This window comes from Giraffa tippelskirchi, chromosome 14, assembly GCF_054371585.1.
Source record: "Giraffa tippelskirchi isolate mGirTip1 chromosome 14, T2T-mGirTip1v1.2.pri, whole genome shotgun sequence".
Lineage (NCBI taxonomy): Eukaryota > Metazoa > Chordata > Mammalia > Artiodactyla > Giraffidae > Giraffa > Giraffa tippelskirchi.
In genome coordinates this window covers 52,175,875-52,203,229 of record NC_137288.1, presented here as the reverse complement: position 1 = coordinate 52,203,229, position 27,355 = coordinate 52,175,875, and the positions used below count along the sequence as shown (strand labels likewise).

Genomic DNA, 27,355 nt, shown 5'->3' with positions numbered 1-27,355 from the left:
CAACAGATCAATGGATTAAAAAAATGTGACATGTACACACATACACACACAATAGAATATTAGCCATAAAATTGAATGAAATAATGTAATTTGCAGTAACATGGATGGACCTAGAGATTACCATACTCAGTGAAGTAAGCCAGACAAAGACAGATATTACACGATATCACTTATATGTGGAATCTAAAAAAATAATACAGATAAACTTACTTACTAAACAGAAACAAACTCACAGACATAGAAAACAAATATGGTGATCAAAGGGGAAAGGGGGGAGGGATAAATCAGGAGTTGGAGAATGACAGATACACACTACTGTACATAAAATAAAAAACAAGGATTTACTGTATCGCACAGAGGACTATGTTCAATTTCCAGTAATAACCTATGATGGAAAAGAACCTAAAAAATAATTCACTTTGCTGTACCCCTGAAACTAACACAATGTTGTAAATCAGCTTGGTTTCCTAAAAGAAAAATCAGGAATTGTAACTTCAGAGGTGATTAATCCTGTGAATGTTGAATTGTGTTTCTGTTCCTTTCCTAAGGCTGTGTCATTTTAGCTGGTAAACAGAAATACTGATCATTCCTCCCTCAAATGAATGGTGAACTATGACAGTTTTGAATTAGGTAAGGAATAGAGGAAAATATCCTCATTTACACTGAGACTTCCTAAGTAGCAGAATTATAGGAACTTAGCTTAGAAATGAACTTGTCCAACTCACAAAGATGTAGCTTTATATAATGTGATACAGCCAGTAGAATTAGGGAAACTTCTCTTCCAAATATTACATATATCTTCTCAAATGTATTATTTTAAGTTCTTTCTTCTCTTCTCCTTTGTCTCTCGTTTTCCCAAAGCATAGATTTAAAGTAAGTTGTTAGCAAGTATGTAGACAGTTTTTAAACTGCAGTGGTACGTGGGCTGAACGGCAAGTATCGAATTAGAAATTATTCCTTACATTTCTATTCTCCTGAGGAGGAGGAACAGCAAGATGGAAAAAGGCCTGTCATCATCAAAACATATGTGGGGAAAATAATTTCCCAGTGAGAAGATAAAATTCTGGGGCTGTTTCTGCAGCTGGAGCTTGGAGCGTGCAATCTGTTCAAAACCTTTGTGTCTGCAAGATGCAGAGCATCATGGGGTTACTGGACCAACATGTGGGAAAAATAAGTGCATGAGCATGCCAGCAGGACTTTTCCTTGGTTTTTCAAAACTGTTCAGCATTTTGTTTTGTTTTCTTTCAAATAGCCTGTGCGGAAAAAAAAGAAAGAAACAATAGATTACAGCATGCCTTGATCCCAGGAAAAGCATCCTTTTCTGTCTATGACTTGTGTAAAACCAGATCAGAATGTACGGGGCAGTTTCTTGGCTTCACATGTAAGTGTGTGTGTGCTTAGTCGTGTCTGATTCTTTTGCAGTCCCATGGACTATAGCCCACCAAGCTCCTCTGTCCATGGGATTTCCTAGGAAAGAACACTGGAGTGGGTTCCTGCTCCAGGGAATCTTCCCGACCCAGAGATCAAACCTGCGTCTCCTGCTTGACAGGCGGGTTCTTTATCACTGAGCCACCTGGGACGCCCAAGCTTAAATAGGAGGGACACTAGTAATTCAGATCGAGAAAGCGGCAGAATACACACTGCATCAGAGAGTAACAGAGAAGCCTTCTGGACTTCTTGCCTGTGGTCCCATTAGGTGAAGCAAGTGTGTACAGTGCTCAGGTGGGAGAAACTACAGGGCCAGCTCTTTGACTGCATTTGTCACATCTTGCATTCTAAAATGTTTTTATTAGGATGATAGATTGGAAGGAAAAATTTCCTTTCCAAAGTCTGGAGAGGAGCCCTAGCGCGAGTACTGATTTTGCTCCTCCTCATCCTTGATTTAAACAAACCGTTCCTTAAGTTCTGCTGCTAAGTCACTTCAGTCATCTCTGACTCTTTGTGACCCTATGGACTGTTGCCCGTGAAACTCCTCTGTCCATGGGATTCTCCAGGCAAGAATACTGAAGTGGGTTGGCATGCCCTTTTCCATCCTTAAGTTCTAAACAAATTAAAACACGTGGAGAAGGAAAAAGGGAGAAGGAAGAGGAACTGAGGCTTTTCCAACTCTATTTCGGCGAATCTTGAGCACAACCAACATACCTCTCTTCTTGAGAACTGACTAAAATCACCTGGCAGTTAGGGTGGGGGCAGGTGAGGCTGTAATTTAGCAGAAAGAAGGCAAACGGGCATCAGTGTCCACTCAGAACTGGCCCTGCTATGCTCTGATTTCTATGTGACTAGAGGAAGCCTCTCTTCTGTTAACCAACACTTTCAAGGGTTTTCTCCTCTTTAACTCATTCTTTTTGCGGTCCCTAAGAGCACCCTTAGGCTCAGTGATTTGCTAGAAGGACTCGTAAAATTCAGAAAATCTGTCATACTCGTTGTTATGACTTAACTCAGGAAAAGGACACAAGTTAAAATCATCAAAGATAAAAGAAGCATATTCAGGCATGGTTCCCCATTGTCATCTCCTGGTGGAGTAATTTGATGATACTTAATTCTCCCAGCAATGATTTGTGACATGTACGCACTATTGCCAACCAGGGAGGCTCAGCTGAACCTTGGTCTCCAGGGTTTGTTTTGGTTGGGAGCTTGTCTTGGAGGCATGGGGCTCCTCTGTGGCTGACCTTAGCACCTGAGTTCCCAGCCTCTCCAGAGGTTACACAGATATTGTGTTGCCCAAGACCCTACCATCAATCACAGTGTGAGCCCAAACTGTCTGGTATGACCCATGGCCCCAGGTAAACAAAGATGTCTTTATGAGGCAGGGTAGTCCAAAGGCTTAGAGATTATTTCCCAGGAGTTTGTCAAAGGCCAGACCTTTCTTTGAAATGTACAGAGTTTCAACACCCCAGCCCTGCTGAGTCAACTTTTTATTGCACACGTCATGTGATTTTGTCAAATTCATCCTTGGCCTTTGCACAATAGATGATGACCACGAAGGACTTGACCTTGGTGATACAGAAGAAAAAAAAAAAGGAACCTGCTCATCCTGATCAAAAAGGATTACATTGCCTCTTCAGTCACAGAAGTCAGTCAGTCAGCTAAAATGATGGTAGAGGATGAATCCCTAAGACCCTGGCAAGTTCATTTACAAACTAAGGAGGTCAACTCAGTTTTCTATAACCAACATATTACATGGTCAGATGAACAGTTGAAGGTTCCTACAACAAGCATATTAGATACATTTCTGGGAGAATAAACAGATTTCTTGATTACCAACAACAGAAAAGTAATCATGATAATGAGAGGGTAACAGGTAGGAAGGCCAGAGGTCCCCAAGCGGAAGGAGGAAATAAACTGCACTTGCAGATGTTTTTTCCCTTCTCTGCACAAAATTAAAAGAGCCTTCTTTTAATTCTGTGTTGACAACACCTGGTTCTGCCTTGAGCTAACCAATGTGTTTTTCTTACGGAAATGTTTTTCTTCAGCTATGTTAATTAAACTATGTATTTGCTTTGGAATATGCCTTTCTTCAAAATGATTCTGCCTAAGACTAACTTTTTTTCTTTTCTCAAAACTTGGGCTGATAATGGCTCAACAAACCAGTACATTGTTTTATGGCTGAGGGATGACACATCTTGTGCCATCCTATCTCAAAAATGCAGATTGTGGGAGAGGGGCCTGGGAAACGCCCTCAGCCTGAAAGTGTTTCTTTTATCTGATTAGAAGCTCGCTAATAGACATAAAATGCCTTTCTAAAAACCAGCCGGCAGGCACTCTTTCTGTCCCCTTCTGATGTATATGTCAGAAGCTTTCCCTGTCTCTATTATACTTTAATAAAACTTTGCTACACAAAAGCTCCAAGTGGTCAAGCCTCATTTCTGGCCCTGGATCATATTCTTCTCCTCCTGAGGCCACGAATCCCAGCGTAGCCCACGGCTCACAGCAGCAACCTTTCAATAATAACAAAGCATTAAAGAGTAAAACATAAGGAAGATGTTCATTCTTCTTGCTAGATTCTTTGTTTGCACTGCTCCTGTGATTTCCTGGATGAAATATTCCGGAACTTGTACTCACATACCTTGGTGGAGAAGGATCATACCAGAACTGCATTTTCAATTTTCAAAGTACTTATGTATTTCAAGATTACTCAGGAATTCTTATCCAACACAACTGTAATTTGCCCTCCTAGAATGAAGGGTAATCAAAAACTAAATTATAGTCATTAATTTCTAATTTCTACACTGTAGATATCATCCATTTGTGGTTTTGATTAAAACAGCGGAAGCAGAGAAGTAATGTTATTAAGAATCAAAGAAATCAAAGGAAGAGCTGTTTTGCAGGTTTCTGTGTGTCCACTTCCAGGAGTTGCTTTGGAAAATTTATAGCCGAATTCAAGTTTGACTCACATGTGTATTCGGACTGGGATGCAGAGAAAGCATGACTCGTTACAAATGTTCAGGTCAAGCTCTGGAACAGATTATGCTTTCTCTTCTATAAGACATTTCAGCTCTGTGTACCCAAATGATAATATTTCATCAAATCCAATTCTTTCTTCCAAAAATGGGAAACAGATAATTAAAAATTCCTTTTCTTCTAGAAACATATGAGAAGCTTTAAATCTTTCATTCCCTCTGAACCTCCAAGCCAATAAAAAGAGATGGAACCCAGACAATCTAGAGGTCTGCAGACTCCTGGATTCACGCTTCACAAAGGCTTAGCTCTTTTCATACTTTTGAAACTCAACCAAAAGTAAATTATATTTCTTTATGGTAGTACAAGGAGATACTGATTTTAATCCATTGAGTTAATATTTTTGGCTTTTCTTGAGTAATTACAATGACTCTAAGCTCAGGTAGCTATGCACTGGGGCATATATATATATATAGTCTGAATTTCAAAGCTAAGAAAAGCTTAAAGTGAGTTGACTTTAAAGTGAATTCAATCAAGGAAGCTGGAACCTCAGTCCTACAACCCTATAGAAAAGAATTTTGCTACCAGAATGAGAATGGAAATGAATTCTACCCTGGAGCTGACAGAAAGAAATGCAGACCGGCTAGACCTTGATTTTAGAGACGTCTGTGTTGAGCTTCTAACCTACAGAATTAAAAGATATTAATAATAAAATAAGTGAATTCAGTTGCCTCACTTTGTAGAAAACTGAAGCCTAGACGGGAGAAGTCACCTGTACAGACTTGTTCACTTTTTCATTACTCATTGGATACGTTATGATTGAATCTCTTCCCTATGCTGGATGTGAAGTCCAAGTCAGCCAAGAGGACAAAGTCCAGTGGCTTTGCAGTCTGGAGACCAGCAGCATCCAGGAGCCTTGTTGCTGAGGCTGGAATACAGATTTGCCCCAGTGGCATGTCCTGGCTCCTCTGGGGAACTCAAGTCACTCAAGGCTGAAGAATATGGGTGACTCTGTGATGCTCCAAGAGTGACTCTAGCTCATCCTATGGAAGCCAGTCATCCTGTAAATTTCATAATGTATATTTCCCTCAAGAGTGTCCAGAATTACTTTGACGCTTTCCAGAAGGACTCAAGTTCACTTTCATTTTCTGTCCTGTGCTGAAATAAGAAGAAAGTTTAAGCAGTGGGAAGCAACTTCTCTCCTTGCAAATAGATTCCTATGACACTACTAAAAAAAAAAATCTGCATAGCAAGCTTGATGCTAATAGCTTCCAATTATGCTCGCCTAACGATGCCCAAGCTCTTACAAATTCATTATGAGCCCTCTCTGCTTCCCTTTTATTACTATGCTATCCTTTTTTAAAATTAGTAATGCTTTGGATTCAACGTATAACTTAATGGGTACCTTCAAAGAACACTCATAAAAAGTTCTTTTCCCAACAAGGTCAAGACTGTTCCTATTACTGTTTATAATAGCTTTGATGTTCCTCTGAATTTTATTTCATTTTCTTACAATCTATGAAAAGCTGTATTTTGATGTGCTTGGATTAATTATAATTATCTGATGGTATCAATACTTAGTTGCACATTTAATCTAGGCTGGGAATTTTGTGTTTCTCTGTTTCTCACATGGTGCTGAAAATAAAATTCTTCGGTGGGATGAGAAGATAGAGAACCCATGGATACCTAAGGAGATATTGTTTAAGATGGAGTTGTTGTTTAGCCGCTAAGTTGTGTCCGACTCTTTGCGACCCCATGGACTGCATCCTACCAGGCTCCTCCATCCCCCACTACCTCCTCAGGTTTGCTTAAATTCGTGTCCATTGAGTTGGTGATGCTACCTAACCATCTCATCCTCTAGCATCTTCCTATTAGCTAAATCTAACAGCTTGAATGTTTGCTTTTTTAAAAAAGACCATTTATTGAACTTGTCTTCTGTTTCTCTCATTTGTAATAGAATCTCAGAGACTGTCCAGAATCACTGTTGCTGATGTACATTACTGATGAGAAGCACCCCAGTGCAGCTTTGAGCCTCACCCCCATCATCTCAGGATGTTGACACTTGCATCATCTTCCAGGGGCCAAGCCCACAGGGCTTTCATCTTTCACTGTGTGTAATGCATAACCATCCACATGCATATTCAGTCTGTGCTTGGAGACATAGGAAATGGCACTTTAAAATGCAGTAACCATTCCCACAAGAAAAGAGTTTAAAGTATCTGTACAGATAATGACAGCTTTCCCTCTAGATCTCCTTGCAGGATTGTCTTGTTGTGAAGGACAGGTGCATCCTGTCTATCTCTGGTTACTACAGAGAGGCACTACATTGACTCAAGTCTGAGAACAGAGCGCATTACTTCTATTAACCATTTACTAAGTCAACAAGTAACTAATGATGACATGCTTCTTTCTAACGCGCAGCAGTTTTATGCATTTATCAGTATTATTTCTCGAACAGATGTGTCTTTTCAAAACCATCTTCCTTTCCTAGGAACAGAGGAGTTCTTCTTAATTGTGTGTTTGTAAGCTGCTTCAAAAGGTGTCTCTGAACACACTACCAAGATCACTTCTTACTGAGAGCCTGGTGACATGCAACCACCCCACTATCAGGATGTGAACAGTCGGCTCCTTACATCAAGCCCCCAATTAGCTTGCATTCTTTGGCTAAACGTACTCCGCAGCCCTTGCAGTCAGCCTCAGGGCTTTGATTTCAGAAGTCTTAGAAATACCTGGGAGTTATTCGAATGTGGCAGCATCAAAACTACAAAAGATAAGCAAGATGCATGTCACAGCCCATCAGCAACCTGTAGGGTTTGACGGCAGACACCGAGAGCTGTATCAAATTCACTCCACATGGGTGTTTTGAATAACCAAGCATGTTAACCAGGTTTGTGCTCAGCACTTCCCTTTATCAATAAAAAAGGAGCATTCACAAAGAATCAATATCTAAAGCCCATCGGGCAACTGCTATTACTTTCATGCAGTCCTCAATGCTAACTGTTCACAAAGAAAACCTCGCTTCTATACCTCTGAAAGGCACCGATGGAAGCTGCCAACCACACTAATACCACCCTTTCCTTAAGAAGTAATAAGCTCTTGGGTCACCTTCAAAATATGGTTACGTTCTTTCCCTGGAGTAGAGTTACTGTGAGGTATCAAGTGACTGAAAAAGTGAGGAGAGGAAATAAAATGATTGCTCAGCAAGAAAAGCATGATGGTGGTGCCCCAGCCTGACTCTTGGCCCAGAGCAAGGTCATGGAAATTCAGCATGAGCCCAAGTGGGTCTTCGGCAGCAGACACCAGGGGACACCAACGGGCATGATCCTGGCACACACGGTGTTTGTGCGACAGCTGCCTGTATGGTCTCCAGCTCCAGCCTCTGTCCTGCTCCGCAGAAAAAGCCTCACACTGCCATTTCCCTCTGAGTCATGAGGTCGAATAAGAATTCCACTGATGTCTTTAAATAGTCTTGGCTCCAGCAAGTGAACGTGGGTGAGGTTACTGAGTGTGCCTGTGTGTGCCCGGCAGGGATAAGCAGATCTCCGGTTGCTGCTGGGGGGTGGAGGGGGGGGAATGTGGAGGGGACTTCAGCTGCCTCCTGGTGACACTGCTGAGATCTGTTTGCAGTGGTTCAGCACAAGAAACTCATGTATCCAAGGTGTTCATGGAACAACGGTATCTGATGATAATGGCAGGAATGGGCTGCCCTCTTTGACAGATGGGATATTGACTTTGGGGTCTGGTGGGAAATCCATTTGTCCTGTGAATAAGTTACATGGACACACCCCTCCTTGATTAGCAGCCCACCCTCCTGCCACTAAAGCTGCCTAAGTCAGCACCTGAGAATGAGCCCCGCAGCCCCCTGGGCTGTGCTCCCCTCCCCTATGTGGGGCAAAGAGGGTGGGGGAATTAGGGTGAGACAGCTGCCAAGAACCAGGGTTTGACTGATTCATCCCAATCGTGTCCTTTGGTTCTGAAACTTGGGGCTCAGCCTGCGCTACACACCATCCAGTGTGCTATCTTTGCTTTAATCTCTCTTTAGCAGGGATCACGACTTGCCGCATTGTGGAAACCCACATGGGTCTGTCTCTTTCAGCACACTTTGAGCTCCTTGGTAGAAGGAGCTGAGCCTTATTCCTCTCGAGGTGCCTGCCCAGGAAATGTGCTAACAAATATGAATTTAACGAATTAAACTAAGGGTAGTAAGAAGTTAGATGATCCTGGCCACGTCCCCCATTCCTGTCTTGCTATTGTCTGCTGTGTCCTGTAGACATGTGTGCCAAGAAACCTGAGTGCTTGTGTATCCACAGATCCAGATCTGTGGATCTGAAGGCACTGTACGTTCACTGCCATATTCATTCGAATTCTTGAACTCTCAACACACGGTGTCATCTCAGGGGCTCTCGGCTGGGACAGTGACAGTGAGGCCCAGTGACTCTCGTGGCAGGTACTCTGTAATGGCTCGTCCTGATTCTGCGCTGAACTAACAGCTGTGTAACTCTTGGAATTGAAAACAAAGCAAATAATATTCTTACAGAGCCTTTTCTCCAAAGAGCTTTGCATGTCACTCAACTCATTTATAATTTGTAAAATTTTGAAATAAGTGAGATCTCCAAAGTGTTTTATTTCATTAATTTATTTTGGGCCACACCCCTTGGCATGTGGGACCCTTGTCCCCCCGTCAAGGATTGAACCCGCACCGCCTGCAGAGTCTTAATCACTGGACCACCAGGGAAGTGCCTCAGCTAATTTTTAAAGGACCACAGGTGAAAGCCATGTAGCAAACATCACCCTCCTCTGAATGTGAAAGGGTAATGACTTTTGGGGGTCGGGCTGTCTATGTCTTACTTCCTCTTTCTTGCCTTTTGAGCTTTTCCCGTGGTTGTTAGCTCACCTCCAAGAAGGCAAATCTAGTAAGAGAGGAGTGAAATTACAACAGGGGACTGTAATCATTGGCCAGCGTCTCTAGAAAAGCTCGAGGATATGACTGGGTGCAAGAGAAGGATTGGAAAGAAGATGGACATTGAGTGTTGGCTCTGTTTGTATTTATTCTCTGAAAGCCAGCACGCTACACCCCATCACCCACCCCCAGACGTCAGCATGAGTGGCTGGACTGCTGCCCTACAGTCATTCTGGAGGCAAAGTTCCTGTGGCTTGTCTCCCCCGGGACTCAAGGGGAAGCTCTGCTGGATTTGGTCATTGCCGGGAGGGCTGGGCGCCAGCTTCTCTTTGGTCCCAAGGGATGCTGGATGGAGACAGAGGTGGAGGCATGTCTTTCTGGGGCTGTGTGGCTGCAGGTTGCCAGGTCAAGGACTGAAACTAGATGGTCTCAGCCCCTCCTATATTATACCTGGCCCACAGTACGTACTTAGTAAACATTTCACTTTTGGTGGACATTGAATCATACCTGCTGTCTTCTCTCCCACAGGCTGAATCCCACTGCTCCCCAGAAGAATCAGAATTATTTTTCTTTGGGGAAAGAAAACCCAAGTCCTCTCTATCCACTGATATTCAGAAGGAGATGATATTATTTATGCAGGTTTCTGGGAGAGGCCAGCGGGCTAAGTTTCTTCAGTCGTTTCGGACTCTGCCACCCCATGGACTGTAGCCCGCCAGGCTCCTCTGTCCATGGGATTCTTTAGGCAAGAATACTGGAGTAGGTTACCATGCCCTCCTCCATGGGATCTTCCCATTACCCAGGGATCGAACCAGCATTTCCTGCATTGCAGGTGGATTCTTTACTGTTGAGCCACCCAGGAAGCCCATTTATAGGAGTATACAGAGCTAAAAAGCAAACATCTGCTTAGAAGGGGCATTCAGTAAAACTGAGCACATAGTAACACAAGCCTCGACCCACAGCAACAGGAAGAGGAGAGGGTTTAGACTAGGGAAGTTCCCATCGGAGTCTGTCGGTGTCTCCAACGCCCATGTCAGGTGTGTTTTCTGTCCTTCAGGTAACTGACGAGCATCTCCAGACCCCCCTCCAGCAGCTCGGGCAGAGGTTTGGATAAAGGGTTGCGGGAAATGTGCAGCCCTTTGTCCATGGGGTTCCAGGCGATCCTGGTCAGCCTGCAGAGCATGTAGAGCTCCGCAGGGAGCGTCTGGATGTCATTGTTGTTCAGGTTCAGCAGTTCCAGGCTCGTGAGCAGGCAGAGGGAGCGTGGGAAGGTGTGGATGTGGTTGCCCTCAGCGATGAAGATCTGCAGGCCGGCCAGGCACTGGATGCTCTCGGCAATGTTCTCCAGGCGGTTGGAGCCCACGTGCAGGAAGTCCAGCTCCTTGAGAGAGAACACGCAGACGGGGATGTGTGCGAAGCGATTGTGGCTGAGGTTCAGCTTGCGCAGCCGCGACAGGTCGGCGAGGCTGGCGGGCAGCTGGGACAGGCAGTTGTGCGACGCGCTCAGGACCTCCAAGCTCCGGCAGGCGCCCAGCTCCGCCGGCAGCTCCGTCAGGCCGTTCATGTGCACGAACAGGACTTTGAGGCTCTGCAGGAGGCTGACCTCCCGGGGCAGTGTCTTCAGGCGGTTCCCGCACAAGTTCAGGACCACCAGCCGCGTCAGCTTCCCCAGCTCGGGCGGGACGGCCCGGAGCTGGTTGTGGGACAGGTTGAGCTTCTGCATCTCCGACAGGCCCCACAGGAAGTCGGGCGCGTCCGTCATGCCCTTGGTGACCAGGCTGAAACTGACATGGCGCAGCCCCCGCTTCAGCAGGCAGCGCGGGTCCCTCCCCGGAAGCAGAGCGTCGTCCCACGAGGAGAACTTCTGCCTCCCCCGCAGGAGCCCCCGCCCCAGGGGCCCCTTGTCCTTGCGGCGGGCCCCAGACTGCCTGGCCCCCATGTACCTCCTTCCTCCAGCGTCTCTGTCGCCACAGATGGGGACGGAGTCCGGACACCGCTGCTAAAGCCACCCAGGGAGCCGATCCGGTGTTGGGAGCCGTGGCCGGTGGTGCCGCAGGTGGAGTAGGACTTGATGGAGGGTTGGGGGATGGGAATCCCTGATGCCTGGCTCTCGGGGTCCCTGGTGCCTGGTCTTGGGGTCCCAGATGCCCAACTGTGGCTCTAAGAGCTGCAAGCACCCCCAACTGCGTTGAGGAGGCTTCTCGCGGAGAAGCAGGTCTGTAATGACACACTTGTCCCCCAGGCTGCGGAACTGAACTGCTTGGTTCCCTCTGAACGCCACGGGGCAGCTGTCACTGTCACTCTGCCCGCAGTTTATTGGTCTGGTGTGAGCAAGCAGGTCACGGGGAGGCTGCCTCTGACTGTCCCCTCTCGGCTTCTCTGGGGTGTCACAGCTGAGCAGGGCGATTAACCAGCCCGTCTCCAGAGAGAAACCAAGGGGGAAGATTGAAGCCAGGGTGTCGACAGGTCTCAGGCTCATCCCGACCCCAGAGCAGAGCTGGGCTGAATGCTGGTCACAAAGCTATTATTATATGTTCTCACAGCCAGGAATCGGTAGAAGTAATACACACACACACTGATTCAAATTGCTGTGAATCACGGATTGTGAAAAAAAAGTAGCAGAAGAAGTCTTGATGCCTGGAATCCTCCAGGCAAGGGTTTTACATGGTGCTGGTCATAGGTGATTTCTTGAGGAGAGGGTGAAGAAGGGTGCAGATTCCAGCCCCATTTTCTCCCAGAGGAGCTCCGGGGTCACCTGTTTCACAAAGAGCTTCTGGATCTGCTCAGGTAACTCCAAATGTCAGGACAGCACTTGAGTGATGGCTTAGTAAGGACAACACAGTGCCCACTGTCCTGGAAAGTGGTCTGAAGAGGCTCCCTGGTACACACCTCCCACTCTCTCCATCCCTCTCTCTCTCTTGTTGAACAAGTTACCTTAATCCCCAAGCCGCTAGAGTCAGCCGTTGGTGTCATGGGCTGAACTGTGCCCGTCCCTACCCCCCACACCAAGATTTCCAGTGTTGGAGTCCTAACTCCCAGTAACTCAAAATGTGACTGTGTTTGGAGAGGGGGCTATGTTGAGGACACGGGGAGCAGACGACCATCTGCAAGTCAAGGAGCAAAGCCTCAGAAGCAATCTACCTGCCTTCACCTTCTCTTAGATTTGCAGCCTCCAGAATTGTGGAAAAATACATTTCCCTGTTTAAGCCCCGCCATCTATGAAGATTTTTATGTCTGCACAGGCAAGCCCATCCAGCTGGGGAACTGGCGGACACATCTGCATAGGTGAGAAATCCTAAAACTAAGTCATGGTTCAGGGGAGAAGAGATACCGAGGTTGATGACCCAGGTTCTGAGAAAAGGGCTAATGGGCTGTGCGAGGCTGGCTTGGCCCGGAGGCCTGTGGCTTTCGCTGGCAGCAGTCCTGGCTGGGCAGTTCTCCTGGACAGTGATACTGGTCCTGTGATCGAGGTCTCAGAGCTGTCACCACCAAGCCTGGAGCTCGAGCTGGGCTCTGGCTGGGTGCCGCCCCTGGGGAAGCTCAGATCCCTCCACAGAGGAGGTGCAGCTGGACATGCAAGACAGTGCCAGGCCATTCCTGCCCCACTTGGCCTTTGAGAGACATCTGGCCCCTTTTGCCTGACGAAGCCCCTGGCACTCCTGGACAAAGGTGGAAACCTTGGATGTTTTTTATAATGGGATTCTTGACTGTTGTAGCTATTAGTTGGAGAGAAAAAAGCACCATGGCTAAATCTGTACCCCAGGATTTAGAGCGCATCGCACCTTATATACGTACATACCATGTGACGATAGAATTCTGCTGCTTCCATGAGTCTGAGAAATTATGCTAGGATATCTGAACTGTTGGGACGAGCAGAAGCTGGGATGGTTTGAGAAAGAATCATGGCTTTCTTCTTTGTGACAATTATCTCTCTATCTCTAATACATTCTTACCAATAAATAATTTTTAAGTACTTATCAATAACCAATATTTATCAAATATTTACTACATGAACCCTAGACACTTTATGGCGAAGATGAATGTTAAAATTACCTCCATTTCACAGATGAGGAAATGAAGACAAGAGAGAGGTTAAGTTACTAATGCAAAATCAAGTCACTCTCCCAAATTCAATGTCTACTCAGTAGCAGAACCAGAATTCAAACCCAGAGAGTCCGACTCAACAGCCTTGGTTGGAACCATAAGAAAATGCTAGTCTTAACCCTGTAGAGAGCTCAGATAACGACGACTGGGATATGGCTTTCTGTTTTCAAGTTTCTATGGAGTGGGGCTGGAGGGACCATCGGTAAAGAAATGACTATGAAACCACACCATAGAAATAACTACACAATTAGGCATTAACCCTGCTTTCTCTGCCAACACACCTAGGAGCAGCCAGAGTTAAAATATTCCAGAAGACTTTGGCATAACAAATTCAATCCCCTCCCCCAAATAGTTCAGCTCTTTAGCAAGGTTCTCATCTGTCAAATGGACGAGCTGTGTGAGTTGCTGACTGTTTCTTCTGAGTTTTTGAAACATGGATACTGCCTCTTGTTAACCACAGTGATCCAGTCAGAGAAGGTTCATGGAGGGGATGCTCATTGTCTCTGGGTTGTGTCCCCGTCTATGCCATGGAGACCCCCTTCTGACCCTACGAGTCAGATTCTTACTGTGAGACCTTTACAAGGAAGTGCAAGTCAGACTTAACCTCTTTCTGGTGAAAGCAGGCAAAATCCAAGCAAGCTTTTATCTTGCTCGCATTAAGGCTGGTCCCTGAGGAATAAACAGTAACTGCTGTGGGCTTTAGCGTTCACTGTGAAGCCCACACATCTGACTTTTGCCGAAAGAGACTTTTTGAAGCTGAGTGGATTTCAGTTTGGCATTAAGTCGCAGAGCACAGCCTTGTTGACAAGTTCCCGAAATTCCAGGGCATGGTAAGTAATGGGACTGTCTTTAAAACCTAAAAAAGGTATGTAATTATCAAAGTATATTTAATATGCCCATCATGGTAACTACAGTTTTATATATTCCAAGTGATTCTTGTTCAACATACATAAATCAACATTTCTTATTTTTTTAATTCCCAATAAAATAAAACTGAAATGAGGAGAGTATAAAATAGTGGGCTATGGAAACATCCAGAACTACTCCTGAATTTACACTAATGGAGCATTTATTGAAAATAATTCCCTTTACACATCATGTCTGTTAATTTTTGAAGGAAGACATTTTCCTATTTCAACAGGTTATTAAAATAACCATTTTACTGATTTTAAGTTTTAAAATAGCAAATATAGAAAATGTTTTGCATATGTAAATTTTGATCTTTTTCCTATACATATCTACTTCAATGTATTTTCTTATAACAAAAAAGATTTTTTTTTCATCTGCTTTAGCCCAGATTTCCTCAATAGCAGAGCTGGAGGCAGGAGCTCCAGGGCTAAGCTGGCCACATCTTTGCCCAAATTCTGCTTGTTGCTAGGTTTCACAGACATCTGCACAGAAAGCTGGACCACTGTGTCTCAGAACAGTCCCTGGCTAAGCATCTGTAAAATATAATGTGTAGACATGATCTGAAAAGCCATAATGAGAATAAAGAGAATTATTTTCAACAGATGTTCTATTAGTGTAAATTTAAGATCTGTAAAATGTAATAGTGAAAGGTGAAACCCAAAGTACATAGTAAAATGCCCTAAATTCATGGTTATTAATGGTATAGTGGTAGTTCCTGGTGACCTCAGTAAATGACAGTTGCCCTATGAATGGTAGCTATTACACACATAGACTCCACACACCACACCCCTAGATTCGTTTACTGAACACCCCCACCCCTTTGATGCTTAGTTTGTCCTTGTTTGTGAACTTCACACTCTCGTCAAAGGCAACCAGACATGTGTCTATGAAGAGTTTCTAGATCTTTCACTCACCATCTGTTTACAAAGTATTTATTTAGTGCCAGGAGTTGTTTCAGACACTGTTGTACAGTTTGTCTGATATTCAGAAGGCTTATAAGATCAATATTGTTAAAGTGAAGAAGCTCACCAGGCTCCTCTATCTGTGGGATTTCCTAGGCAAGAATACTGGAGTGAGCTGCCATTCCCTTCTCCAGGGAATCTTCCCGACCCAGGGATTGAACCTAGATCTCCTGCATTGCAGGCAGGTTCTTTACCATCTGAGCCACCAGAGAAGTCCAATATTGTTAACCTTATGTTAAATATGAGGAATCTGAGAGTCAGTGGGGTTAACTGATGCAGAACTAGTTAGTATTAGAATTCTAATCCACACCCAGTCTTTTGATATAAATCCTGTTCTCATACTTGTTCAGTCGCCCAGTCATGTCCGACTCTTTGAGACCCCATGGACTGCAGCACACCAGGCCTCCCATTGGTCACCATCTCCCAGAGTTTGCCCAAATTCATGTCCATTGCATTGGTGATGCCATCCAGCCATTTCATCCTCTGTCGCTCCCTTTTCTTCCTGCCCTTAATCTTTCCCAGCATCAGGGTCTTTTCTAATGAGTCAGCTCTTCACATCAGGTGACCAAAATTTTGGAGCTTCAGTTTCAGCATGAGTAGTCCTTCCAGTGAATATTCAGGGTTGATTTCCTTTAAGATTGACTAGTTTGACCTTGCTGTTCAAGGGACTCTCAAGAGTCTTTTCTAGCACCACAGTTCAAAGGCATCAGTTCTTCGGCCCTCTGAATAACCTGCCTCTGTCTGCACAACTTCTCTTCTTAGTAAAGTGGCTTATTACTATTCTGATTAGGGGATGCCCCCAACTGCCACCTCAGAGCCACCGCATTGAGAGGCAGCTAACCTGGTGGTCAGCGTTGTGAGCCTTGCTTGCCAGGCCGGAGTGTCTTGGGTTGTCATCCTGAGTTTATTACTCAGAGACCATGTGCCCCAGGGCAAGCTACTTAGCTTGTCTGTATTTCCATGTTTTCATATGTAAAATGGAGATAGTCATAGAATTTCATAAGGGTGCTGTGGGAATTAAATGGCTTAATACACCTTAAGACCCATAGAACCCATCTCCATGAGTAACCTGTGAGTGGATAAGGGACAGAGCACATGAAGGACAGCCAATTGCACGGCTGCCTCGGGGCTCTGGGAACCTCACCCGCACAGAGCGAGCCTGGTCTCTTGCCTCTCCTGGACCTTCCTATTAACCAAGCTGTGCTGACCGTCAGCTCCCCATGGGGCAAAGCGTGCTTTCCCAGAGAGCAGGAAGCCCTCAGACAGATCTAAATGCAGCTGTTTCTCTCTCTAAGACAAACTTCTCTCCCAGACTCACTTGTCCACAAAGCTCCTTATCACCCCATGTCCCTGAAGCAATTCTGAGGACACAGTAGGTACTCAATAAATGGTCACTGAAACCAACAAACATCTGGGTCCTGTGGGAAGTCTGATGTGAGAAAAAAAACAACACAGAAGCCTTTGGCTTTCATGTCTATCTTTGTGTTGTTTTTATTGATTGATTCACTGATGTATGGTTGATATACAATACTATGTAATTTACAGGTATGCAATATAATGATTCATAATTTTTAAAGGTTACATCCATTTCAATTCAGTTCAGTTCAGTCGCTCAGTCATGTCTGACTCTTTGCAACCCCATGAATTGCAGCACGCAAGGCCTCTCTGTCCATCTCCAACTCCTGGAGTCTACCCAAACCCATGTCCATCGAGTCAGTGATGCCATCCAATCATCTCATCCTCTGTTGTCCCCTTCTCCTCCTACCCACAATCCTACCCAGCATTAGGGTCTTTTCCAATGAGTCAACTCTTCACATGAGGTGGCCAAAGTATTGGAGTTTCAGCTTCAACATCAGTCCTTCCAATGAATTACCAGGATTGATCTCCTTTAGGATGGATTGATTGGATCTCCTTGCAGTCCAAGGGACTCTCAAGAGTCTTCTCTAACACCACAGTTCAAAAGCATCAGTTCTGCGGCACTCAGCTTTCTTCACCATCCAACTCTCACACCCATACATGACCACTGGAAAAACCATAGCCTTGACCAGATGGACTTTTGTTGGCAAAGTAATGTCTCTGCTTTTAAATATGCTATCTAGGTTGTCCATAACCTTCCTTCCAAGGAGTAAGCATCTTTTAATTTCATGGCTGCAATCACCATCAGCAGTGATTTTGGAGCCCAAAAAAATAAAGTCTGACACTGTTTCCACTGTTTCCCCATCTATTTCCCATGAAGTGATGGGACCAGATGCCATGATCTTAGTTTTCTGAACGTTGAGCTTTAAGCCAACTTTTTCACTCTCCTCTTTCACTTTCATCAAGAGGCTCTTTAGTTCTTCTTCACTTTCTGCCATAAGGGTGGTGTCATCTGCATATCTGAGGTTATTGATATTTCTCCCGGCAATCTTGATTCCAGCTTGTGTTTCTTCAGCCCAGGGTTTCTCATGATGTACTCTGCATAGAAGTTAAATAAGCAGGGTGGCAATATAGAGCCTTGACGTACTCCTTTTCCTATTTGGAACCAGTCTGTTGTTCCATGTCCAGTTCTAACTGTTGCTTCCTGATCTGCATACAGGTTTCTCAAGAGACAGGTCAGATGGTCTGGTATTCCCATCTCTTTCAGAATTTTCCACAGTTTATTGTGATCCACACAGTCAAAGGCTTTGCCATAGTCAATAAAGCAGAAATAGATGTTTTTCTGAAACTCTCTTGCTTTTTTGATGATCCAGCGGATATTGGCAATTTGATCTCTGGTTCCTCTGCCTTTTCTAAAACCAGCTTGAACATCTGGAAGTTCACGGTTCATGTATTGCTGAAGCCTGGCTTGGAGAATTTTGAGCATAACTTTACTAGAATGTGAGATGAGTGCAATTGTGTGGTAGTTTGAGCATTCTTTGGCATTGCCTTTCTTTGGGATTGGAACGAAAACTGACCTTTTCCAGTCCTGTGGCCTCTGCTGAGTTTTCCAAATTTGCTGGCATATCAAGTGCGGCACTTTCACAGCATCATCTTTGAGGATTTGAAATAGCTCAACTGGAATTCCATCACCTCCACTAGCTTTGTTCGTAGTGATGCTTTCTAAGGTCCACTTGACTTCACATTCCAGGATGTCTGGCTCTAGGTGAATGATCACACCATCGTGATTATCTGGGTCGTGAAGATCTTTTTTGTACAGTTCTTCTGTGTATCCTTGCCACCTCTTCTTAATATCTTCTGCTTCTGTTAGGTCCATACCATTTCTGTCCTTTATCGAGCCCATCTTTGCATGAAATGTTCCTTTGGTATCTCTAATTTTCTTGAAGAGATCTCTAGTCTTTCCCACTCTGTTGTTTTCCTCTATTTCTTTGCATTGATCGCTGAGGAAGGCTTTCTTATCTCTCCTTGCGATTCTTTGGAACTCTGCATTCAGATGGGAATATCTTTCCTTTTCTCCTTTGCTTTTCACTTCTCTTCTCTTCCCAGCTATCTGTAAGGCCTCCTCAGACAGCCATTTTGCTTTTTTGCATTTCTTTTACATGGCGATTGTCTTGATCCCTATCTCCTGTACAATGTCACGAACCTCTGTCCATAGTTCATCAGGCACTCTGTCTATCAGATCTAGTCCCTTAAATCTATTTGTCACTTCTACTGTATACTCATAAGGGATTTGATCTAGGTCATACCTGAATGGGCTAGTGGTTTTCCCTACTTTCTTCAATTTAAGTCTGAATTTGACAATAAGCAGTTCATGATCTGAGCCACAGTCTGCTCCCGGTCTTGTTGTTGCTGACTGTATAGAGCTTCTCCATCTTTGGCTGCAAAGAATATAATCAATCTGATTTCGGTGTTGACCATCTGGTGATATCCACGTGTAGAGTCTTCTCTTGTGCTGTTGCAAGAGGGTGTTTGCTATGACCAGTGCGTTCTCTTGGCAAAACTCCATTAGCCTTTGCCCTGCTTCATTCTATACTCCAAGGCCAAATTTGCCTGTTAATGCCAGGTGTTTCTTGACTTCCTACTTTTGCATTCCAGTCCCCTATAATGAAAAGGACATCTTTTTTGGGTGTTAGTTCTAGAAGGTCTTGTAGGTCTTCATAGAACCATTCAACTTCAGCTTCTTCGGCATTACTGGTCGGGGCATACACTTGGATTACTGTGATACTGAATGGTTTGCCTTGGAAATGAACAGAGATCATTCTATCGTTTTTGAGATTGCATCCAAGTACTGCCTTTCAGACTCTTTTGTTGACCATGATGGCTTCTCCATGTCTTCGGCTGTATTCCCCACGTTGTACAGTGCATAGTGTGGCATGCATGCTCAGTCGTGTCCAACTCTTTGCAACCCTGTAGGAGCCCACCAGGCTCCTCTGTCCACAGAATTTCCCGGGCAAGAATACTGGAGTGGAGTGCCATTTCCTACTCCAGAGGATCTTCCTGACCCAGGGGTCGAAACTGCATCTGCTCTGCCTCCTGCATTCACAGGCAGATTCTTTACCACTGGCACCACCTGGGAAGCCCTGTACAGTGTATCTTCATAGCTTATTTTATGCATAATAGTTTGTACTTCTTAATCCTCTACCCCTATATTGTCCCTCCTCCCTCCTTCTCCCCACTAGTAATCACTCTAGTTTGTTCTCTGTATTTGTGAGTTATCTTTTTTGTTATATTCACTAGTTGTATTTTGTAAATTTCACACAGAAGTGATATCATGCAGTATCTGCCTTTCTCTCTCTGACTTGTTTCACTTAACACGATGCCCTCCAAGTCCATCTATGGTGCTACAAACAGCAAAACTTCATTCCTTGTTTATGGCTGAGTGGTATTATCCTGTTTGCTTTTCATCGCTTCTCTGTTCCTATATTTTGACATTTGTCTTCCTAGAGTACCCCTCTTCTTACCCACATCCTGTGTGCCCAGGCTCATCACAGAATCCAGAATTGTTTTAATGAAGATATAATTGACATATGACGTTGTATTACTTTCAGGTATACCACATGATGATCCATTATTTGTAAACACGATGAAATGATCCCCACAAGAAGTCTATTTAACACTCATTGTCACGCACTGTTACAGAATTTTGTTTTCTTGTGATGGGAGCTTTTAAGATCATCTCTCTTAGCAACTTTCAAACAAGCAGCATTGTGTTAACTTTAATCACCATGGTGTACATTTTGTTGTCAGGGCATTTATTTCATAACTTGAGGTTTGTGGGTTTTGACCCCCGTCACCCATGTTGCTCATCTTCACCTCTGCAACCCCTACTCTAGTCTCCTTATCTATGAGCTCCTTTTTTGTTTGTTTGTTTTTAGAACCCCAATTTTAGCCCCCATCGCAGCAGCTCCTTGAACAAAGCTTGGTCCCACAAGCCGAGTCTATTTCATCTCTCAGAGGAGACCGCACCTCAAACAATGATAATTGAGCTTTTAAAAGGGTTGCCTCCAGAGAGAGATCCATTTTGCTATCCCCACACCTTTCCTTCTCAGGAAATCCTTCTGTGGGGAGAATGCTAGTTCTCCTTACTTCCATTTTCCCTGCATCCTCCCGTTTGTCCCTGTGGAGCTGAGTCACCACTGAAGGCGTTTATAGTCCTGCTCATTTGGGCCCAATCCTCAGAGCACACTTCATGCTGAACAGCAGTGAAGGAATGAGGAAATAAAAAGATGCTTTGATTAAAAGTCGAGAGAGTAATTAAACACCAAGTCGACGTCCTGCATAAGTTCATATCAGAAAGCAAGGTCGTGAATTTAAGAACAATGAGAATCCACATAACATCCTCAGACCCGAGTAGAGCTTCATTAAAGATTGAAGTTTCAAATTATTGTGAAATTTTAGGATGATAAATTTTTTAATGGCTCAGAAAATAAAAAATAGAAGCAAAAAGACAAAAGTTCAGTCAAGGGAAACATACAGCCCCATCAGAGACAGTTGCCTCAAACAGGAAATGTAAAATATGCATGGTGTGTTACTGAACTTACATGTTTGATTAAATTATAAGCTGGAATCTCATTTTAAAACTCCTCCAATGGCCTATTACTGTTTTAATTTCAGATTTGGCATGAACCATGTTAGCAGAACAAAGCTCCCCTCCCTGTCAAGGTGAAGCCCTGAGTTGGAGGAATTCTACATCCAGTTTTAAATTCTTGTTCGAGTAGGGTTTGCAGGCAGAGAACTTGGAATCAATTCCTTGTTCTGTCACTTTCTAGCTGTGTGACCTGGCACCAACTGTTTAGCATCTCTAAACCTCAATTCCCTCCTCTGAGAGACAGGGGTAATACTAATTTGGGATTGCTCTGAAGATTAAACGAGATGAAGCAGGTAAACTGTTTAGCTCAGCTCCTGGCAGAAAGTAATCGGTGAGTGTTAGTGATGATGAGTACTATTACAATCGCTATTCTACTAGTTTCATGACCTGATAAAGCAAGTTTTCAGTCTGGCTGAGTTTTTTCTGAGGATTAGACTATGTACAACAGTGGCCCAGAGTTGGGCTCCAATAATTGATAATATTGGGGCTTCCCTTGTAGCTCAGTCGGTAAAGAATCTGCCTGCAATGCAGGAGACCCGGGTTTGATTCCTGGCTCAGGAAGATCCCCTGGAGAAGGAAATGGCAACCCACTCCAGTATTCTTGCCTGGAGAATCCCATGGACAGAGGAGCCTGGCAGGCCACAGTCCATGGGGTCGCAAAGAGTGGGACACGACTGAGCAACTAAACAAGTATAATATCAATATAATCATCATCATGATCTGCCTTGGCCGTTACTTGATTTTCAAGTGTTTGCATTTTAGCTGAAAGAAAGGGAGTTAAGATACCTCTATACTTAGAGTGAGAAAGACAAATACCATATGATATCACTTATATGTGGAATCTAGACTATGACTACAAATGAACTTATCTACAAAACAGAAATAGACTCACAGACATAGAGAACAAACTTGTGGTTGCCAAGGGGGAGGGGGTAGGCAAGGGATGGGCTGGGAGTATGGGGTTAGCAGATGCAAGCTATTATAGAGAGAATGGATAAACAACAAGGTCCCACTGTATAGTACAAGGAACTATATTCAATATCCTGTGATAAATCATAATGGAAAAGAATATGAAAACAAATATATATATATATATATGTATATGTTGCTGCTGCTAAGTTGCTTCAGTATTAAGTATGGGGTTAAGTATGGGAGATGCTTTAAAATTTTTGCAGTTATGAATTAAGTTCAACATCCAACCAGTCCATCCTAAAGGAGATCAGTCCTGGGTGTTCATTGGAAGGACTGATGTTGAAGCTGAAACTCCAATACTTTGGCCACCTCATGCGAAGAGTTGACTCATTGGAAAAAACCCTGATGCTGGGAAGGATTGGGGGCAGGAGGAGAAGAGGACGACAGAGGATGAGATGGTTGGATGGCATCACCGACTCGATGGACATGAGTTTGGGTAAACTCTGGGAGTTGGTGATGGACAGGGAGGCCTGGAGTGCTGCGATTCATGGGGTCGCAAAGAGTCAGACACGACTGAGCGACTGAACTGAACTGAAGTCAATTTTATTTGCACATTAGCGCATGTCCTGTGGTTGCACAATCTTATCTCTTGTGTTTGTCCCCTTGCAAGCTCTAGGCAGGCACCCAGGCTTCTCACCAGCCCAAGCAGGACTCATGTTCCACTGCTCAGAGTTCTGGTCTTTGCAAATCCCTGTGCACTGCCTACTGCCCCAGCTAAGTTCCTGAGGGAGGCACTTGTTGTAGTGACTGTAAATTGATGGGATCTTGACCCCACCCCCACCTCCCATCTGGAGACTAGACTTAAAGAAAGCAGTTGCCCAACTTCCTGTCTGGTTTCCCTACAAGGTTTTGAAGTCATAAGTCTAACAGAGAGAGCTCAGAACCAAGGAAAGGATGTGGGAAGAGAAATTTTAAAATTTGGTTAAGTTTAAACCAAAAATTACTGCAATATCTGTGATCTGAATTGTCTTTTTAAGGAAGGTTTTTGTGTATGTTTTCCATTTCCAGGCAGCTATGAGAGCTTGAGAAAGACCAGTTTAGTTCTAAGAAAACAAAAAAGTTATTTTTTTTGTACAACTCAGTTTGGTTAAAAATCATGCAGGCTCCATCTCCAGAACTTTTTAGAACTCAAAAACAAAATTAATGAAAACATGATGGGAAAGAAAGCAAACATGTTTTCTTTTTTTTGAAAGGGAAAGAAATCTTTGCCGTGGTTTGTGGCTCTATAAAAATTTGTGTATTTGGCTCAATTTGTTCTGCAGTTCAGTAAATTGGAGCAGTTTGTTTTGGCTTTCGGTTCGGCTCACATCCCTGTAAATATATTTGTCCTTTGAGAAGGATATATGCTCCCAAAGAATAAGTCTAGAATAGTACCTTGTTGTTGTTCAGTCACTAAGTCATGTCCGACCCTTTGTGACCCCATGGACTGTAGCACGCCAGGCTCCCCTGTCCTTTGCCATCTCCCAGAGTTTGCTTAAATTCATGTCCATTGACTGGTACCTTATGCCCCACAAAATCCCCTCTATCAACTTGTCAGCATATGAAATACAAGGTGTGGAATCAAATGTGCTATCAGAGGCTTCTGTCTCCATGTGTGGGCTTGTGGCCTCAGGGAAGCCCAGTCTCATTCTCATCCTGAGATGTTCTCTTGTGCTCCCAGGTGAGCTGGATTCACTGAGAAGCTAGTGCAGCTTAACCTTAGGGCATCTCACTTGCTCAAGATACTTCCAAGGCACCAAGCGAGTCCCTAGTGATGAGCTCACATTGTAGAATTTTTTAAAAAATGAAATGTATAAAGGTAAGTAAGTAAGTTTAGCTACAATCCACCTGACTTCCCCTCCAATCGCTTTTCCCCCCAGTTCAAAAGGCATTGGAGCAGCTAAACATCATGGTGGGGTGGGGGGCATATGGGAGGAATTTGGACAAGGTACATATCTTGTTTGGAGGATTCTCTGTCACTTCCATGGATAATTAAATCATTGCTAGCCATCCTGGGGTGGCTTCCAGGATGACTCGACACTCACCATATTCCATGATTAGTGCCATGATGTGAAGGTGCAGAACTGAAGTTCAGACTGAGATATACATGCATCCTAGGGTTCCTGGAACCAGAAGCAAATCTTTGGAAAGTTCTTTCACCTGTTAGATATGGTAGTACATTATTTGCACATTTGGGTATAATAACTCTTTCCATTCTGCACACTCATTCTTTCACATTGTTTTTGCTGCACCTCCCATGAAGAAATGGTGTCTGTTTCCCAATGCCTTGAATTCAGGCTACACATGAGACTTAGTTTGACCAACAAAATATAGTGGAAGTGATGTATTCAGTTTCTACAGGTCAGTGAGTTGTTTAGGCTGAGGGCATTCAGAGTCCACTCTTGCCCTATTTCTATCATATGAAGAAGTCCAGGCTAGCTCCCTTGAGGATGAGCATCCATAAGGAAAGAGATGTCCAGCTGACAGCCAATGCCAGTCACCAGTGGAGCCATCAGGTGACTGCAGCTCCAGGAGTGATGGCAGGTGAGACCAGCAGAACCACCCAGCTGAGCCCAGCCCAGCTTGCTGACCCAGAGAATCATGAACAAATATAGTATTCATTGTTTAAAGTAGTTATGTTTCAGAGTGACTTGTTGTACCACAATAGATAACTAATTCATACAGGTAAAGTTATACACAGTAGATTTGGTTCTCATCCACGCATAGTAAAATCAGAAGTGGTCTTATGTCTGGGGTGTTCTCAACAGTACAATGTATAAAATTGTAAGTCATACATTTTCCTTTGTTACTTTCCATGCTTCCTTCTTTCCTTCTCTTTCTCTCTCTTTTTTTATCATGAGAATGATGTATTTGATGAGTCTCAAGCCTTTTAAAATGCAATTTGTAGAGATGCTTCAGAAAGTTTTAGTATAAGAAGTAAGAAATCATAGACTTGTGATTTGAATGTATAAGAAGAGAATCTTCTCTTGTGATCTTTAACTTTATTTTTTATTATTAAAAAACACAAAGAAAAATCAGGTTAAAAAAATAAATAGAAAATCCTAATAGAGCACACCTTTGTTTAACTTATATGCAGAGTACATCATGAGAAATACTGGGCTGGAAGAAGCACAAGCTGGAATCAAGATTGCCAGGAGAAATATCAATAACCTCAGATATGCAGATGACACCACCTTTATGGCAGAAAGGGAAGAACTAAAGAGGCTCTTGATGAAAGTGAAAAAGGAGAGTGAAAAGGTTGGCTTAAAGCTCAACATTCAGAAAACTAAGATCATGGCATCTGGTCCCATTACTTCATGGGAAATAGATGGGGAAACAGTGGAAACAGTGACAGACTTTATTTTTTTGGGCTCCAAAATCACTGTAGATGGTGACTGCAGCCATGAAATTAAAAGACGCTTACTCCTTGGAAGAAAAGTTATGACCAACCTAGATAGCATATTAAAAAGCAGAGACATTACTTTGCCAACAAAGGTCCATCTAGTCAACGCTATGGTTTTTCCAGTAGTCATGTATGAATGTGAGAGTTGGACTATAAAGAAAGCTGAGCCCTGAAGAATTGATGCTTTTGAACTGTGGTATTAGAGAAGACTCTTGAGAGTCCCTTGGACTGCAAGGAGATCCAACCAGTCCATCCTAAAGGAAATCAGTCCTGAATATTCATTGGAAGGACTGATGTTGAAGCTGAAACCCCAATACTTTGGCCACTTGATGTGAAGAGCTGACTCATTTGAAAAGACCCTGAGGCTGGGAGAGGTTGAAGTTGGGAGGAGAAGGGAACAACAGGATTATGTGGTTGGATGGCATCACCAACCCAATGGACATGAGTTTGAGTAGACTCCAGGAGTTGGGGATGGACAGGGAGACCTGGCGTGCTCCAGTCCATGGGGTCACAAAGAGTCGGACACAGCTGAGCAACTGAACTGAACTGAATAGAGCACAATTCTGCAGTGAAGATGGTTTGTACTTTTAAGCCAATAAAAAGAAAAAAAAAGCACTAAAAATTGTTCCAGATAAAAGAACCAAAAGGAAAAATGACAATTAAAGGTAATATATATGATACTTGATTGGATCTTGAACCAGAAAAAAATTAATTTTCTTATTTTATTATGAGGACATTAGTAGGATAATTCTGAAATTTGAATAAGGTCTGTAGAGTAGATCATAGTGTTGCATCAATGTCAACTTTATGCTTTGAAAATCATTTATTGGTTATATAAGAGAAAGTAATTTTTAAAAAGAAATACATAGTGAAGTATTTAGGAGCAAAGAAGCATGATGTCTATATCTTACTCTCAAATGTATATACAAATGTGTAAGAAAATGTGTATACAAATATGGCTTTAAATATGTGTATATATATATAAAACCAAATAATAAAGCAAAAGTAGTAAAATATTATTATTGGGGGATTATGGGCTAAGAATATGTAGGAATTCTTTGTACCATTTTGAAACTTTTCTCTGTCCAAAATTATTTCAAATTAAAGTGTTGTATTTTTTAAGTAATGGGAAGATGAAACAAAAGTGGTAAAGATGAACAATTAAATAAATTGAAATTATTCTTTCAGTGCGGAGCAAACTGTAAGAACCACATGGTGGGTTGACAAGAAGAAAGGAAATTGAAGCTTTAAACAGGAGCAGACATATTTTAACACCTAAAATTAATAAAAGAACTGAGGGATTTACCCAAGATGTGTTTAGGAGGTAGGCAAGTATAGTTAAAGGCAGCAATTGGAGAAAATAAAAGCATTTCACTTTTGTGCCCTGAGCTCAGATTGTTCAATGCATGAATCTTGCTCTATGACCTTACCTGGAATCTGGAAGAGAATCTTGAAAGCAGAGGGCTGAAGAAAAAGAGGATATTGAAAATATTTCTTCACAGGTGTTACTAGCAGAGGGCGGTATAGTCGAGGAGATGCTGCTTTCAGAAGTCAGGATGCCAGGATTTACGTTCAGCCCCCACTTTGCCCTTGGCTCTGGGGACATCACTCACTCCCTGGATCTTGGCTCAATTATCTATAGACTCCGAAGTGGTAAACCAGAGACCTGGGAGTCCTCCGTGCTTTAGGGGCTAGGTTTCTGTTAAGCTTTCTGTATGTTTGTTGTT

The 27,355-nt window shown here is 43.5% G+C and overlaps 1 protein-coding gene and 2 long non-coding RNA genes across 4 annotated transcripts; all 3 read right to left on the bottom strand.

Annotated features, from left to right (window-relative positions):
- Positions 1-71: 71 nt before the first annotated feature.
- On the bottom strand, positions 72-27,355 carry LOC145534848 (uncharacterized). The gene is made up of 2 exons (XR_014075017.1): positions 27,059-27,355; positions 72-1,253 (listed from the first exon to the last, which is right to left on the bottom strand). It is a non-coding gene; the product is annotated as an uncharacterized LOC145534848 (long non-coding RNA).
- On the bottom strand, positions 9,019-11,519 carry LRRC30 (leucine rich repeat containing 30). 2 transcript variants are annotated; one of them, XM_081563141.1, is made up of 2 exons: positions 11,239-11,519; positions 9,019-11,079 (listed from the first exon to the last, which is right to left on the bottom strand). In XM_081563141.1, the coding sequence occupies exon 2, from the start codon at positions 11,055-11,057 to the stop codon at positions 10,329-10,331; it is 729 nt and encodes a 242-aa protein (XP_081419267.1). In that variant the 5' UTR covers positions 11,058-11,079; positions 11,239-11,519; the 3' UTR covers positions 9,019-10,328. The 2 variants fall into 2 exon arrangements, with proteins under 2 accessions (XP_081419267.1, XP_081419266.1); XM_081563140.1 differs by having other exon boundaries at positions 9,019-11,519.
- Positions 18,704-25,036, bottom strand: LOC145534845 (uncharacterized). Its single transcript, XR_014075015.1, has 2 exons — positions 21,880-25,036; positions 18,704-19,683 (listed from the first exon to the last, which is right to left on the bottom strand). It is a non-coding gene; the product is annotated as an uncharacterized LOC145534845 (long non-coding RNA).